At 41.9% G+C, this 17,008-nt stretch overlaps 1 protein-coding gene across 14 annotated transcripts in view; it reads right to left on the bottom strand.

Annotated features, from left to right (window-relative positions):
• ATXN2 (ataxin 2) overlaps positions 1 to 17,008 on the bottom strand; it is a 150,947-nt gene that overhangs the window by 67,090 nt on the left and 66,849 nt on the right. For all 14 annotated transcript variants that reach the window (XM_032168671.2, XM_032168666.2, XM_032168661.2 and 11 more), the window contains exons 6-7: positions 5,020 to 5,144; positions 396 to 487 (exon numbers count right to left, since the gene is read on the bottom strand). In XM_032168671.2, coding sequence (XP_032024562.1) covers positions 396 to 487; positions 5,020 to 5,144 — 217 coding nt within the window. The remainder of the gene's footprint in view (positions 1 to 395; positions 488 to 5,019; positions 5,145 to 17,008) is intronic.

The raw sequence follows: 17,008 nt of genomic DNA, 5'->3' as shown, positions 1-17,008 counted from the left end.
AAAAATAAAGAAACTAGATGGGCATGGTGGCACGCGCCTACAGTCCCAGCTACTCAGGAGGCTGAGGCAGGAGAATCGCTTGAACCTGGGATGCAGAGGTTGCAGTGAGCCGAGATTGCGCCACTGCACTCCAGCCTGGCGACAAAGCGAGATTCCGTCTCAAAAGAGAAAAAAAAAGACAAAACCAAAATTTGTTTAGAGCATAAAAACAGGGTATAGGCAAACTACATTTATTCCCTTTTTTTAATGGAAATTTATCACACTTGGTAATAAGAGAAAAATTATTTCATGTAATTGTTTAACTTAAAAACTAACAAACATTTGTTCATCATAAATTAAGCTGATGAAAATCAAAGACAAATGCACTAAAATAAAAACAAACTTTTTAAACTTACGTATATGAAGATAAACTGCTATCATACGTAGACACTACACCATAATTTTCTTCATTATATCGAAACATATCGTTGGGATCCCATCCATTAGACTAGAAGAAAATGAAGCTTGTTTTTCAAAATGACAAAGTATTTGTTCCCTTTCATTCAGTTATAACCAACATCTATATTAACAATATCTAACAAACTACTTGAGCAAAATTAGCGAATTAGAAAACAGGAAAAAATTTCCTTAAAAATGTTTTAGAAAAATACTTATCAGCCCCTCCAGTTGATAAGTAACTATACAACACAATTATTTGAGCAGTTATTTTTAAAGTTTAGAACAATTACTTCATAAAATAGCCTTCAGATCAGGGTTCTCTTTCTTTTCTCTAACCTGTAAAAGCTATCTTTCAGTAAAGACATCTACATTTACCTGTAACCTTCTTGAGATCACTGGTCCTCAGGTCTGTGGAGGACAGGAGGTACATATTTTACTTCTTTTAAACAAGGGATTCCACATGGAACAAGGGGTGCTTTTTAACAGCCAAAAATATTTCCAATGTTTGGGAGAAAGAAGGGAGAAGCCAATGTTTTCCCCCATATTCAACGATTCCAAGGTGGGACCATGGTACTACGTCCCTGGCAACCTCCCCTTCCTCCTGGGAATGCTCAAACGGGAAGGCAGCATGAAACGGTGAATAGGCAATCACTGGACAAAGTCACAAGAACTGGGCTTTAGAACTGGTTTTACCATTAGCAGTTGTGAGACCTCAGAAGTGGCAACTCTGGATCTCAATACCCTAACCTATAACCTCAGCATAGGTAACTCCACAATTCTATGAGGAAACTATAGGAAATTACCATTCGCAAAAGGGAGGCTGCCTTCTTTTTTTGGTGGGGGGAGCCAGGGGCAAGTAAGTTTATTAAGAAAGTAAATAAAAGAATCCTACTCCATAGGCAGAGCAGCTGAGGCTGCATTCTTTAACGTAAAAGAATCAACCAACTGGGCCACAGGCTGGAAGACTATTTACCAGTGAATATTACTGTCTGGATAATTACTTCTCTAATGTTTCAACTCCTTTTTTAAAGCCTTACTGGTGAAAAGTATAAAGTCCAGTAAAGGTTGTAATCCATCCCAGAAGAACGAACACATCAACCAAGCAATGCTGATGGCAACCTCAATGCTAAGGCTTGCCTTGAAGTTCACCTATTAACCTTGGGTCCTCCTGTGCTACTCCAGGTAAGACTATAATGTACGTCTACCACCACTGCAATTCCTTTTGCCAAACACATGGGCAGGAAATCACACTTACTTACGGAGGCTTTAAAATTACTTAAGTAGGCCGGGCGCGGTGGCTCACGCTTGTAATCCCAGCACTCTGGGAGGCCGAGGCGGGCGGATCACGAGGTCAGGAGATCGAGACCACGGTGAAACCCCGTCTCTACTAAAAATACAAAAAAATTAGCCGGGCGTGGTGGCGGGCGCCTGTAGTCCCAGCTACTCAGAGAGGCTGAGGCAGGAGAATGGCGTGAACCCGGGAGGCGGAGGTTGCAGTGAGCCGAGATTGCGCCACTGCACTCCAGCCTGGGCGACAGAGCAAGACTCCGTCTCAAAAAAAAAAAAAAAATTACTTAAGTAATGTATGCCCTACGTAAAAAAAAAAGCACACAATATGGAAAGACATCCAGTAAAAAGTAAACGTCTTCCAATCCCAGTGTGCATAAATAACTACTATTAAGAGTTTTGGCCGGGCGCGGAGGCTCATGCCTGGTATCCCAGCACTTTGGGAGGCCAAGGCAGGAGGATCACGAAGTCAGGAGATTGAGACCATCCTGGCTTACATGGTGAAACCCCGTCTCTACCAAAAATACAAAAAATTAGCCAGGTGTGGTGGCGGGCGCCTGTAGTCCCAGCTACTTGGGAGGCTGAGGCAGGAGAATGGCGTGAACCCAGGAGGCGGAGCTTGCAGTGAGCTGAGATTGCACCACTGTACTCAAGTCTGGGCGACAGAGCAAGACTCCATCTCAAAAGAAAAAAAAAAAAAAGAGTTTCAGCCAGGCACAGTGACTCATGCCTGTAATCCCAGCACTTTGAGAGGCCAAGGCGGGCGGATCACCTGAGATTAGGAGTTCGGGACCAGCCTGGCCAACATAATGAAACCCCGTCTCTACTAAAAATACAAAAAATTAGCCAGATGTGGTGGCGGGCGCTTGTAGTCCCAGCTACTCAGGAGGCTGAAGCAGGAGAATCGCTTGAACCCGGGAGACAGAGGTTGCAGTGAGCCGAGATCACACCATTGCACTCCAGCCTGGGCAACAGAGCAAGACTCCGTCTCAAAAAGAGTTTCTTGGGTGTAATTTCAGACATCTTCTAGGCAATAAGAATATGAACAGCTTTAAAAAAAAAAAAAAAAATTCATGTCCGGGTGCGGTGGCTCACGCCAGTAATTGCAGCACTTTGGGAGGCCGAGGCAGGTGGATCACAAGTTCAGGAGTTCAAGACCAGCCTGACAAACATGGTGAAACCCTGTCTCTACTAAAAACACAAAAATTAGCCGGGCCTGGTGGCAGCTACTCAGGAGGCTGAGGCAGGAGAATCGCTTGAACTAGGGAGGCGGAGGTTGCAGTGTGACAGAGCAAGACTCTGTCTCAAAAAAAAAAAAAAAAAAAAAAAAAAAATCAAATAGGATCCCAGTGTTCTGCAATGTGCTTTTTCTGTTAATAAATCTCAGTTATCTTTCCATATTGGAACACCATTATTTTTGGTAGATATGTAGTGTTTCAATTGAATGGTGACATCATAAATCTAACTCATACTATATTGACAGACACTTAGAATGTTTCCAGTTTTTCACTATTAGAAATAATGCTATGGCCAGGCATGGTGGTTCACGCCTATAATCTCAGCACTTTGGGAGGCCAGGACAGGCAGATCACCTGAGGTCCGGAGTTCAAGACCAGCCTGGCCAACATATAGTGAAACCCCATCTCTACTAAAAATACAAAAATTAGCTGGGTGTGGTGGCACACACCTATAGTCCCAGCTACTTGGAAAGCTGAGGCAGTAGAATTACTTGAACCCAGGAGGTGGAGGTTACAGGGAGCCGAGATCGCACCACTGCACTCCAGTCTGGGTGACAGAGTGAGACTCCATCTCTCAAAACAACAATAACAACAACAACAACAACAACAACAACAAAAGAAATAATGCTGGGAAAAAAAAAATCCTGGTCGGGCATGATGGCTCACACCTGTAATCCCAGCACTTTGGATGGCTGAGGTGGGTGGATTACCTGAGCTCAGGAGTTCCAGATCACCCTGGGCAACACGGTAAAACCCTGTCTCTGCAGAAAGAGAAAAAAAAATCCTCACATATAATTATTTGCATGTCTTATGGATATAAGAGGGCAAAAATAAATTACTAGAGGTAGAATTCCTGGAACAAAGTGTATGTGCATTTTAAATTTTGATTAGCATTGCCAGATTCTCTCCAGAAAGCCTCTATCAATTTATCCACCACACCAATAGTGTAAAAGAAGTCTCCGTTTCCTCATATTTTTCATACAGGTGACGTGATGTACAGACTTGAGAACCATTATATTAGGTTATATATGATTCACTAAAGTTTGAGAATTAATGACATGTTGCCTGTGTATGTCCAGTTTTATTACTAGACTTGAGGTCAAAGTAGGACATTTCAGGCTTCCTGTCTGAGGAAGAGTGTCATTATTGAGCTGTTATGCCTTAAACATCAAACACAGATACGTTACAAATTCTCTTTCAACTGAATGGAAGATTCTACTCAAATACTGCTACCATAACACTCATTTTTGGCAAGAGACTTTGCTTTGTATCTCTATGCTCTCTATCCTAAAGACAGGGTCTTTATTAAGCATTTGTTTTTATTTTTATTTCTTAGAGAAGGGGCCTCATTATGTCGTTCAGGCTAGACTCCAACTCCTGGGCTCAAGCAATCCTCCTGCTTCAGCCTCCCAAGTAGCTGGGACTGCAGGCATGTGCCAGCATACCCAGCTAAGCACTTCAAGTACAGATAATGCATTAAAAAGAGAAGCAAAACTAGTATGTGACAAGAGACATTTTAGAAATAAAATAATTTTGTGGAGAATAATCCCAATTTAAGACCAAGAAATTTATGTAATGCTTTAATTCCAACGTAACCTAATTATTTATCTTAATAATGACAACCTTTTCTTCAGACAAGAAGCTTAAAATGTCCTACCTTCAACCTCATCTCTAGGTGAAGTCAACAATTAAGACACCACTTTCCTTAGGCTACCTTATTTGGCTGGGTGTTAAAGCAAAACACACCGGCATTTCCCATGGTTTCTAATTTTAAGTTGCTTATTATTATTTATTTTAATCACAAAGAAGTAATTCATGAGCATCCACAAGAACAGACAGTACTCCTGCTTAACCCCTACAAGTAAAATAACAAACATTTTTCTTTATATATTGCTTGGGAGAAAGTCTCTAGTTACACAACAAACCTGCTGCTCTAAATACACTCACTACAATAACAACAACAAAAACACACTTAAATTACAACCAAGTGACAGGATGTCATATGTATACCACACTGACCACAGAGTCTAGCACTAATTACAAAGATGTTACTTACTACGTCATTTTCCAAAGCCTCAAGTTCCTCATTGGCTGTGAGTTCACCTGCATCCCAGGGCTCCAGGTCCTTCTCTTTGTGTTCGCCATTCACTTTAGCACTGATAGCAGAGTCAGTAAAAGCATCTGCAAAGAATGGTTTTGGTTGAAAGTTTATATATCTGGCAATCAGCTACACTCACACATGTGAATTACCAACAAAGACATATGTTAAAAAACAATTATGAAAAATGAATTTCACATAACTGTTTAACTTAAAATCTAACAGAAACATTTATTGAACATAATTTAGGTTGATGAAAACAAAAGACAAATGCACTATAATAAAGGTAAACTTAAAACTTCTGTATGTGAAGATAAACTGCTATCTAAACTGATAAGGAATATATAGTATTCAGTAAAAGTATGCTTTCACATTTAATTTGGCAAATGGAATCACAGATGACTATCAGTAAAGGTATTTTCTTCTCATATAATTTTAAGCCACATGAAGCATTTTTGTTTGTTTTTTGAGACAGAGTCTCGTTCTGTTGCCCAAGCTGGAATGCAGTGGCGTGATCTTGGCTCACTGCAACCTCCGCCTCCCGGGTTCAAGCGATTCTCCTGCCTCGGCCTCACGAGTAGCTGGGACTACAGGTGCGTACCACAACGCCCAGATAATTTTTTGTTATTTTTAGTAGACGAGGTTTCACTGTGTTAGCCAGGCTGGTCTTGGTCTCCTGACTTTGTGATACCCCCACCTTGGCCTCCCAAAGTGCTGGGATTACAGGTGTGAGCCACCATGCCCAGCCCACATGAAGCATATTTTAATGTATTGACATAATTCATTAAATTATATTACAGGTAGTTACTCTGTGTGTCTCAGAAGTGACCAAGAAAATTTCTGGCCAGATGTGGTGGCTCATGCCTGTAATACCAGCACTTTGGGAGGCCTGGGTGGGCGGATCACGAGGTTAAGAGATCGAGACCATCCTGGCCAACATGGTGAAACCCTGTCTCTACTAAAAATACAAAAATTAGCTGGGCATGGTGGCACATGCCTGTAGTCCCAGCTACTCGGGAGGCTGAGGAAGGAGAATCGTTTGAACCCGGGAGGTGGAGGTTGCAATGAGTGGCGATCACGCCACTGTGCTCCAGCCTGGCGACAGAGTGAGACCCCGTCTCAAAAAAGAAAAAGAAAAAGAAAATTTCTATCAATCCATCAAAAATATCTTTTTTTTTTTTCTTTTTTGAGATGGAATCTTGCTCTTTCACCCAGACTGGAGTCCAGTGGCACCATCTCAGCTCCCTGCAACCTCCGCCTTCCAGGTTCAAGGGAATCTCCTGCCTCAGCCTCCCGAGTAGCTAAGATTACAGGCGCCCACCAACATGCCTAGCAAATTTTTTTTTTTTTTTTTTTTTTTGAGACGGAGTCTCACTCTGTCGCCCAGGCTGGAGTGCAGTGGCGCCATCTCCGCTCACTGCAAGCTCCACCTCCCGGGTTCATGCCATTCTCCTGCCTCAGCCTCCTGAGTAGCTAGGACTACAGGCGCCCGCCACCATGCCCAGCTAATTTTTTTGTATTTTTAGTAGAGACGGGGTTTCACTGTGTTAGCCAGGATGGTCTCGATCTCCTGACCTCGTGATCTGCCCGCCTCAGCCTCCCAAAGTTCTGGGATTACAGGTGTGAGCCACCGCGCCCAGCCCCAGCTAATTTTTGTTTTTTTAGCAGAGACAGGGTTTCACCATGTTGGCCAGGCTGGTCTCGAACTCCTGACCTCAGGTGATCCACCCACCTCGGTCTCCCAAAGTGCTGGGATTACAGGTGTGAGCCACCATGCCCGGCCTAAAATATCTCTTTTGTTTAATGGATGCACTAATTAGATATACCTTCAGAGTACTTGCAGCCAAATATATGTGGATTTTGTTTTTAACTTTCCATATTCATGTCTATGTGCAGTGGTCAATATCCCAGCAAACTCTTGCCATTAGTAAGTGAAGCCATTCTAAGTGGCTTAACCCCTCCCAGAACCCACTTCTTCATATATAACCACTCTGCTATAACATTCAGGCCCTACAGTATTACCTGTCTTAGAAAGTTCAGGTAGCAGGCATACCTGGACTTCCTATTAACACACTCTCACTTTGTGTTATTGAAGAGTACTGACTTATGACAGCAAATGTAGCATCCACATGTTAGCTGACCATACTGCTGTCTGGCACAGGAAATTTTCTCTAGTTGGGAGTTAGACTCAGCTAAATAAAGGCCCACTGGGCAATGATGGCACTAGGAAACACTCTGTAGATATAGGCTTGCATTTAAATGACTGGACCCATAGGGTACCACCTACTACGACCTAAGGAGTAATACTTCTGCTGATCTGGGTCTGCTGAGGAATATAAGCTCCCAGCCACTGTTCCTTCCCAGTACTGCAAGTTGTCACTAAGAGGAGGAAGGGACGAATCAACAACTAAACACACAATACTCCTAAAAAAGAGGTTATTCCAGATGGATTTTTTATTTGGCAATGCTTCTATAACTGTCATTGTCTCCCTAATGGGCAAAGTGATGCCAAAATAAGAAATCTGAGCCAGCAAATTAAAGCATGGAACTTCAAGCCTAGCTAATTCTAACCTCTTCTTATCCCAAACTGGGTGTGGGTAGGTATGAGTGTGTGTACCTGTACATCAGGGAATAAAAGCATTAATCTACCTCTGGGCTTAGCTGCCAGCTCCACCAGCAGCACTACTCCCATTGCTAGCAATTCTAAGAGCCAAGAGTGTGCTGAGGGAGTTCCCCAGAGCAGCAGGTCTCAGCTGGGGATGGAATGGAGCATTCACTAGAAATGGCTGAATTTTGGAAAATCTCTCTAAGAGATTCTAAGAGACTAATGCTATCTTACCAACACCTCATCTTTGCTGAAAGCTACTGATGGCACTAGAAATCTGACCTTATTTGATACTAACCTGAATCAAGTCCTTCTCTACATTATCTTAAAGTTATGTGGATTGCTGGCAAAAATTAATTTAACCATGTGTATTTTCAAGAATGTAAAATGTTCCAAGAAAACATCAAATGATAACCTACCTTAAGATCCTGAAATCCCTTTAATTCTCACAACACTAGATAAAAAACTACACTATAGGAAAATTCCAAACCAGCCATATTATCTTCTGGAAGAAGCAACAGGACTGTTCCTTTACGTGTAAGATCCTGTTAATGTCTTAATCATACCAGTTTTTGAAAAGCACACATTTAAGTAAATAAAATATTTATTTAGATAGAAGCTCAGCATTAAAGACAATACTCTTTTGATTCAAGAAATTAAAGCTCAAAGCAGCCAGAGATTTTTATAGAACCATATAAACGGATTTTTTTTCTCCCTACAGGGTATGTGTGTGTGTGAAAATATTTAGAAAATCTTGAGTCAAGCCGCCTTCAAATCAAAAGATCCCAAATGTACACACAAAGTAGCTTAAATATGTTTTTACGGTATTATTCTAAACAGATTTCTAAAAGGATCCCCAAGTAAGAGCCAGTGTGGAAAAGCAAGCAAGCATCTAAAACTTTAGCAACCCAGGCTTTATTCCACTGACCAGAATTTAGGTTAAGACAACATTATTAATAAATCTGTTTTTCTCAATGCTACATTTTAATCTTAAATCTTCTGTTTACAATACCAAACTTTTTTTTAAAAAAAGTATTCACAGGTTATGTAGCAGTCTGGTCTGCTTTTGAGGCAGAAATGGGGAAGGGGAAAACAGAGAAGTGTGATTCTATAAAGAATGATATTCCTTGATTTTAAAATTTCACCAAAAGTAGCTCTTTCTAAAGATGAGTAAAGGACTTAGGGGAAGATGTGCAGAAGTGGAGAGTTAGCACAAAATGAGGCTATAGCATCAGGATGCTGAGAAAAACCCTGGCTATAAGTAATGCATTTCAGGCCAACATTGCATCATTAGCTAGAAAGGAAGCAAGATCTGGGTATCCATTCTGCACTATTAACAATATCCACTATCGTAAATTCTGATTTGTTTTAAAATGGTTACAAGTTTGGATTTTTGTTTCTGTGTGTTTTTTTTTTTTTTTTTTGAGACGGAGTCTCGCTGTCTCCCAGGCTGGAGTTCAGTGGCACAATCTCGGCTCACTGCAAGCTCCACCTCCCGGGTTCTTGCCATTCTCCTGCCTCAGCCTCCCCAGTAGCTGGGACTACAGGCGCCCGCCACCACGCCCGGCTAATTTTTTGTATTTTCAGTGGAGACAGGGTTTCACCATATTAGCCAGGATGGTCTCAAATCTCCTGACCTCATGATCCGCCCACCTCGGCCTCCCAAAGTGCTGGGATTACAGGTATGAGCCACCGCGCCCAGCCTTTTGTTTCTATTTCTTTAAAAAAAAGTTGTTTTTTTTTTGTTTTTTAAGAGATGGGGTCTTGCTCTGTCACTCATGCTGGAGTGCAGTGCTGCAATCACTGCAGCCCTGGGCTCAAGCAATCCTCCCGCCTCAGCCTCCCAAGTCACTGAGATTACAAGCATGAGCCACCATGCCCGGCAAGTCTGGATTTAAAAAAAAAAACACTGTTGGTAGTAAATAGTACAATGTTGTAACCAGGATTCCTGCAAAGTAGAGAAAAAACTGGCTCTAATCTACAGGCAACTGTGGGAATTTGCATGCAGATTTTACCAATGCCATAAGTCAAAGTATATTAATTTTCCATCATCCCCTATGGTGAGAAACAAAAGCATTGTAAGAACAAGATGCAAGAATACAAAGTGACTATTAGAAAAGTGTTACCTGTTTCTGAAGGAACTACAGGCATAGAGAGAAAAAAGGAAAAACATAAAAACCATCAGATGAGATGATAAAGAATTAGTTTTTCAATTTATAAAAGCCTCTAGAGTAGCAGGCGATGTTGGAGGAAGGAACAAAATTGTATCACCTCCAGCCCCTGTATCCCACCTCCATGCTACCCCCACAGCAGTGGGCTCTCAACACCTTCCCTTCTGATTCTGGGCAGAAACCTAGTCATTTTGGGCCGGTGATGCCACCTGGTGGTGGTCATAAAGAAATGTCTCAACCAATGTGTGAACCTCATCTGGGTATCCCCAGCCCCATACCCAGGAAACAAGAGTACGTATTCAGCTTCTCAATCTTTCCTCGTTTACCTCTGAGCCAATAATGCCTCTGAAAAATCATTCAAACTTGTCTGAGCATTTTTTAAAGGGCCAGAATAATGGTCAAACAACTAAAATGCTAGTGTTAAACATTAGAAATAAATATAAACTTAAATGTATAAAAACTATAAAATGACATAAAACTGGATAAAATAATCATTAACATCAGATTTAACATCAGAAACCCTCAAATGTGCTTCCAGAGAAGTCATCAAAATCCTCAGCTACCCATTTCTTCTCAACTAAATCAGCCTTTTCTCAAACATCAAAATTCTATGTAAACCTAAAAAATCATATTGTTTTGATCAATTCCTATTCCTGCGGCATTTTCAACAACTTTTTAAGACAGTTTCTCATTATGTGTCATCTTTATATGTGGACCAATCTATACACTATATAAAGTATCAGTATATAGATTGGTATCAGTGGGACTATTTAGTCATTTTTAGCACTTACTGAGTACCTACAATGCACTCCTAAGTCTGGAGGAGGCGGGGATTCACATTTGACTGACAACAATTCCCAGCATTTCCTGTAGGAGCTAGGAGCTCCTGGGTGTAAGAGACTAGTTACAGAAATGAAGCACATCTTTTAGAATCTAATACAATGAGTGCTACAATACAATTAAGAACAAAGTTCTAAGGAACAAAAGGCTCTGGCTTTCTAAAGTGACAGTGACAGCCTATCAGCAACAGCTGATCTAGGCCTTCAAGAACACAAGAAGAAAATAAGAAAGGGGAAGTAAAATGGTTCCAACATAGACTGGAGTGGCATTAAAAATACGTGTATAGCTGGGAGTGGTGGCTCACACCTGTAATCCCAGCACTTTGGGAGGCCGAGTCAGGCAGATCACGAGGTCAGGAGATCAAGACCATCCTAGCTAACACGATGAAACCCCATCTCTACTAAAAATACAAAAAATTAGCCGGGCGTAGTGGCCGGCGCCTGTAATCCCAGCTACTCGGGAGGCTGAGGCAGGAGAATGGCGTGAACCAGGGAGGCGGAGCTTGCAGTGAGCGGAGATCGCGCCACTGCACTCCAGCCTGGACGATAGAGCCAGACTCCGTCTCAAAAAAACAAAAACAAAAAAATGTGTATAGGCGGGGCGCAGTGGCTTAGGCCTGTAATCCCATCACTTTGGGAGGCCGAGGTGGGCGGATCACCTGAGGTCGGGAGTTCGAGACCAGCCTGACCAACATGGAGAAACTCCCATCTCTACTAAATATAGCCGGGTATGGTGGTGCATGCCCGTAATCCCAGCTACTCGGAGGCTGAAGCAGGAGAATCACTTGAACCCAGGAGGCGGAGGTTGCGGTAAGCCAAAATCATGCCACTGCACTCCAACCTGGGTAACGAGCGAAACTCCGTTTAAAAATTAAATCAACAGGCCGGGTGCAGTGGCTCACATCTGTAATCCCAGCACTTTGGGAGGCTGAGGCGGGTGGATCATGAGGTCAAGAGATTGAGACCATCCTGGCCAACATGGTGAAACCCTGTCTCTACTAAAAATACAAAAATTAGGCAGGCATGGTGGTGCACGCCTATAGTCCTAGCTACTCGGGAGGCTGAGGCAGGAGAATTGCTTAAACCTTGAATTGTTTGAACTACTAGGGAGGTAGAGGTTGTAGTGAGCTAAGATTGTGCCACTGCACTCCAACCTGGCGACAGGGCGAGATTCCGTCTCAAAAATTAAATATATAAAAAATATGTGTATAAACATTTTCTGAATCGTACACAAGACCACAGGCTTCCCCAGGGAAGGGGTCTGGGGGTTAGAGGGGAGATTATCTTTTCACTGTATGCTCATCTGTTCTAACTGAGTTGTATACTACGAGCATATACTACACCATGTATTATACAGATTAAAGACTACAATACTGAAGAATAACATAAAGAAACAAGTTGGGGATAAGAAACAGAGTAAGGGTGCAGGATGTATGGATTGGAACAACAAAACCAAGGGCACAGGCGGAGCCGTGCTCCTCAGGCTAGAATGGGGTAGGGGTATGATGACAAAAGAGGACTGTGGGGAGCCTCTAGATTAGGGATTCTTCGCCTTTTTCTTAATCCATGGGCCCCTTCAATATTTTAGGGAAGCCTATGAAACCGTATTCAAAATGTACTTAAATTCGTAAAATACACAGGAAATCAAATGAGAACAATTAACAATGAAATGCAGTTATCAAAAACTAAAAAAATCTGTTGGCATAGTAACATACATGCTTCTTAATTAAAGCATTAAATATTAAGATGCAGTAACAGGTTTAATAACTATTATAAATTTAAAGAGGTGATGAACATACACAATAATTTGAAGCCTGGTGCAGTGGCACATGCCTATAATCCCAGCTACTCAGGAGGCTGAGGTGGGAGGATTGCCTGAGCCCGCAAGTTCAAGCCAGAGTGGATAACACAGCAAGATTCTGTTTCTAAAAATAATTTGAGGCCAGGTGTGGTGGCTCACACCTGTAATCCCAGCACTTTGGAAGCCAAGGCAGGCAGATCACTTGAGGTCAGGAGTTGGTGACCAGCCTGGCCAACATGGTGAAACCCCTTCTCTACTGAAAATACAAACATTAGCTAGGCATGGTGGTGTGCGCCTGTAATACCAGCTACTCAGGAGGCTGAGGCAGGAGAATCGCTTGAACCCAGGAGGCAGAGGTTGCAATGGGCTGAGACTGCACCACTGCACTCCAGCCTGGGAGACAGAGCGAGACTCCATCTCAAAAATACATATATATATATAAAATAATAACTTGAGATATCCACAACATCAAGCAATATGAAATTAACTGAGTTCTATAGGTGCTTAAGTCATAAATACTGCTAATACTAGTTGTTTGTTGCCTATATTTTTAAATGGCAAAAAATGCTAAATTTCACTTGAAGGTTAGTGTAAATAAAGATGTAAATTTCTCTTCATCCAAGATCATCAATGCCCTGAATTGTCTCCACAAATTCTTTGAGAATCCACAGATCCAGGTTAAGAATCCTGCCTCTTTGTACTGACAAGCAGGAAGAAAGAGCCTCTGCCATGAATAAAGCAAACAGGTAAGGGACTGGAAGGAGTGGTCATCAAGGCTGAGCTCTTCTGAGACTCCAACAAGAGCTGGAAACCCTACATTCCTAACTAAACACCCCCCAGTGGGACTTTCTCCAGCCACACCCAGCAGGCTGGATTAGGTGTAGACAGAGTTTAAGATCTTAGAGGAACAAAGAACGCTGTGAGGGGCAAGAAGAGAATAGAAGTGTAAAGTTTATAGCTGTGGTCAGAGTAGATCTTGAAAAGCATTCTGGAAGAGCAGTTCCTTCCGAGTGATGACACAGTCATGAAAGCAGGATGCTACAACGCTACGGAGGTGAAAGGGATGGATGGAACAGAACTTAGGAGGCTATGTTTCCTGAAGAATAGTGTTCTCCAAATGATCGATTTGAAAATAAATTATTCCAACACACACTACAGTTGTCCTTCAGTATCTATGGGGGATTGGTTCTAATACCCACTAGGGATACCAAAATCCATGGATGCTTAAGTCCCTGATACAAAGTGGTGTAGTATTTGCATACTCTTGCATACTTTAAATCTCTAGGTTACCGATAATACCTAATACAAAGTAAATGCTACGGAAATAGGTGTTGTACTGCATTGTTTAAGGAATAATGACAAGAAAAAAAGTCTGTACATGTTCAGTATAGACGCTTTTTATTTCCCATATAATATTTTTTTTTTTTTTTTTTTTTTTTTTCTTTTCAGACAGAGTCTCACACTCTGTTGCCCAGGCTGGAGTGCAGTGGCACAATCTCAGCTCATAGAAACCTCTACTTCTCAGGTTCAAGCAAATTGCTTATCTCAACCTCTCGAGTAGGGGGGATTACACATGTGCACTACCATGCCCAGCTAATTTTTTGTACTTACAGTAGAGCTAGGGTTTTGCCATGTTGGCCAGGCTGATCTTGAACTCCTGACCTCAGGTGATCCATCTGCCTCAGCCTCCCCAAGTGCTGGAATTACAGGTGTGACCCACAGTCCCAGCATATTTCCCATATATTTTGGATCCATGGTTGGTTGAATTCACAGTTGTGTCACCCATGGATAGAGAGGGCTGGCTGTATTTGCAAACTAACATTTGAAGACATCAGTGTCCCAGCCACAAAACTAAGAAATGAATGGTAATTACAATTTTAATCACTGTCTATGGTACCATGCTTATGTAAGAGAAAAAAAAAGTTATTCCCTAGTTTAGGAGTATAAAATTGGGTCTAGTGAGTATAAAAATATGTTTTAAAATATAAAAACATAAAAATATAATAAATATAAATAAATTAAGTTTAAAAATATAAGTATTTCAGTGGTGGCTCACACTTGGGAGGCCAAGGTGGGTGGATTGCCTGAGCTCAGGAGTTTGAAACCAACTTGGACAACATGGCAAAATCCTATCTCTACCAAAAATATAAAAAATTAGCCAGGTATGGTGATGCACACCTGTGGTCCCAGCTACTCTGGAGGCTGAGGTGGGAGAGTCACTTGAGCCTGGGAGGAGGAGGCTGCGGTGAGCCAAGATCTGCATCACCACACTCCAACCTCAGTGATAGAGTGAGACGCCGTATATAAAAAATATATATATGTAAACTTTTCAAAAATCAATCAAAGGAATACATATATGTTGAACACCTGTTATCTGTAAGTCACTGTATATATACTAGACACCACGGTTGGGGGGGTATGCATTTCCTGAATTCTATAAATTTGTTTTCTGAACTCCAGAAAAGTTTAATGCATTGGAACGAGAAAATATACCAGTAAAAAAATACTACACAGTGCTTCGTGAAGATGAGTGCTTGGTATATGATGGAGACCACTGGTTCTCCAACTGTACTTCATGACACCCTATGATGTCTTCAGGACACCCCAGAAGGCAAGGGAAAGCTGAGTAGGTAGGGAGCTAGGACACCACTAGCTCTTCTTCCAACCGAAGGCTTGTTTTAACTAAGAGTCAGCATGGGATCTCATCAGAGGGAAAAAAACTGACCTATTCTATACTAAAAAGAAAATGTTAAAGTCTGGGCATGGTGACTCACACCTGTAATCCCAGCACTTGGGGAGGCTGAGATGGGAGGATCACGTGAGCCCAGGAGTTCAAGATCAGCCTGTGCAACACAGTGAGACATCTGTCTCTACAAAAACTAAACTAAAAAAACAAACAAAAAAATTAGCCAGGTAGGGTGGTGCATGGGGAGGCTGAAATGGGAGAACAGCTTGAGCCCAGGAAGCAGTAAGCCATGATGGCGCCACTGCATTCTAGTAGGGGTGACAGAGAGAGACCCTTTCTCAACAAATAAATACATAGAAACATAAATTAATTTAAAATGTAAAGTTTAACAGCCACTGTTATAGGCAATAAAAACAAACCACAATGAGCAGGGAAGGTAAGAAAAGACTCTAAAAAGGACAGATGTGGGCTTGGTTTTGAAAAAGTATCTAAAACTCTAGTTAGTAAGGTAAATTCTTCACGTTGGGATTAAATCCAGGAGTAAAAGAAGAAGGCACAGGCTGGCCGCGGTGGCTCATGCCTGTAATCCCAGCAATTTGGGAGCCCAAGGCAGGTGGATCACAAGGTCAAGAGTTCGAGACCAGCCTGGGAAACACAGTGAAACCTGTCTCTACCAAAAATACAAAAGTTAGCAGGGCATGGTGGCGCACGCCTGTTGTCCCAGCTTCTCGGGAGGCTCAGGCAGGAGAATCACTTGAACCCGGGAGGCGGAGGTTGTGGTGAGCCAATATCGCGCCACTGCACTCCAGCCTGGGCAACAGAGTGAGACTCCATCTCAAAAACAAAAAAAGGAGGCACAAAGTTGGTGATGTCTAACACACAGAACATACCAGCATAGTAGGTCAATGAGTGGATTAACACTGGGAAATAATGAGATAAGGTTGAAAAAGAGAAGTTCCACTGGGAAGGGCCCTGTATAGCACCCCAACTTTATTCTGTAAACGATAGTGGCCACTGAAGATTCTGAGCAAGGAATGAGATGATCTAATAAAAGCAATGTCTAAGAATTTCTTTATGTCAATGCCCAAGATTGACTGAAAATGAGAAATCTGGAAGACCAGTTGTTTAGGAGATTATAACAATATTTGCCTTGGTGGAAGAAAACAAGGACCACCCTTATTTTCTATTTTCACTGTTAAATCTTTTGGTATGCACTTTTTGAACTTTTTACCATGTGTGCATAAATAATTTTTAAAATAAAGTTGTAAACAGAAAAAAAAAATCTACAGTGAGATACTACTTCTTACTGTCCCACTAGGATGGCTATAATCAAAGAGACAGACAATAACAAATGCTGGTGAGGATGTGAAAAACATAAGAAACCTCAGACACTGCTAGTAGGATTGTAAAATGATACAGCTACACTGGAAACAGCTATGTAGGATTGTAAAATGATACAGCCACTACGCCCAGGAGACCAGCCTGTGCAACAGTAAGACCCCACCTCTATTTTCAAAAAATAATAAAAAGAAAACAAAACAGCCCAACAGTTATGTAAAAGGTTCAACATAGATTTAGCATATGAGCCAGCAATTATCTTGCAGGTATGTGTATGTATGCATGAGTATGCATACACACACACCCCCATGGGAATTGAAAACCTATATCCACACGCAATTTTTTTTTTTTTTTTTTGAGATGAAGTCTCACTCTGTCACCCAGGCTGGAGTGCAGTGGCGTGATCTCGGCTCACTGTAGCCTCGGCCTCCCAGCTTCAAGTGATTCTCTGCCTGAGCCTCCCTAGTAGCTGAGATTACAGGTGCACGCCACCACACCCAGCTAATT

The sequence above is a fragment of the Hylobates moloch genome, unplaced genomic scaffold (assembly GCF_009828535.3).
Source record: "Hylobates moloch isolate HMO894 unplaced genomic scaffold, HMol_V3 SCAFFOLD_12, whole genome shotgun sequence".
Lineage (NCBI taxonomy): Eukaryota > Metazoa > Chordata > Mammalia > Primates > Hylobatidae > Hylobates > Hylobates moloch.
Note: the sequence above shows the minus strand (reverse complement) of the source record. Positions and strands in the feature narration are given on the sequence as shown.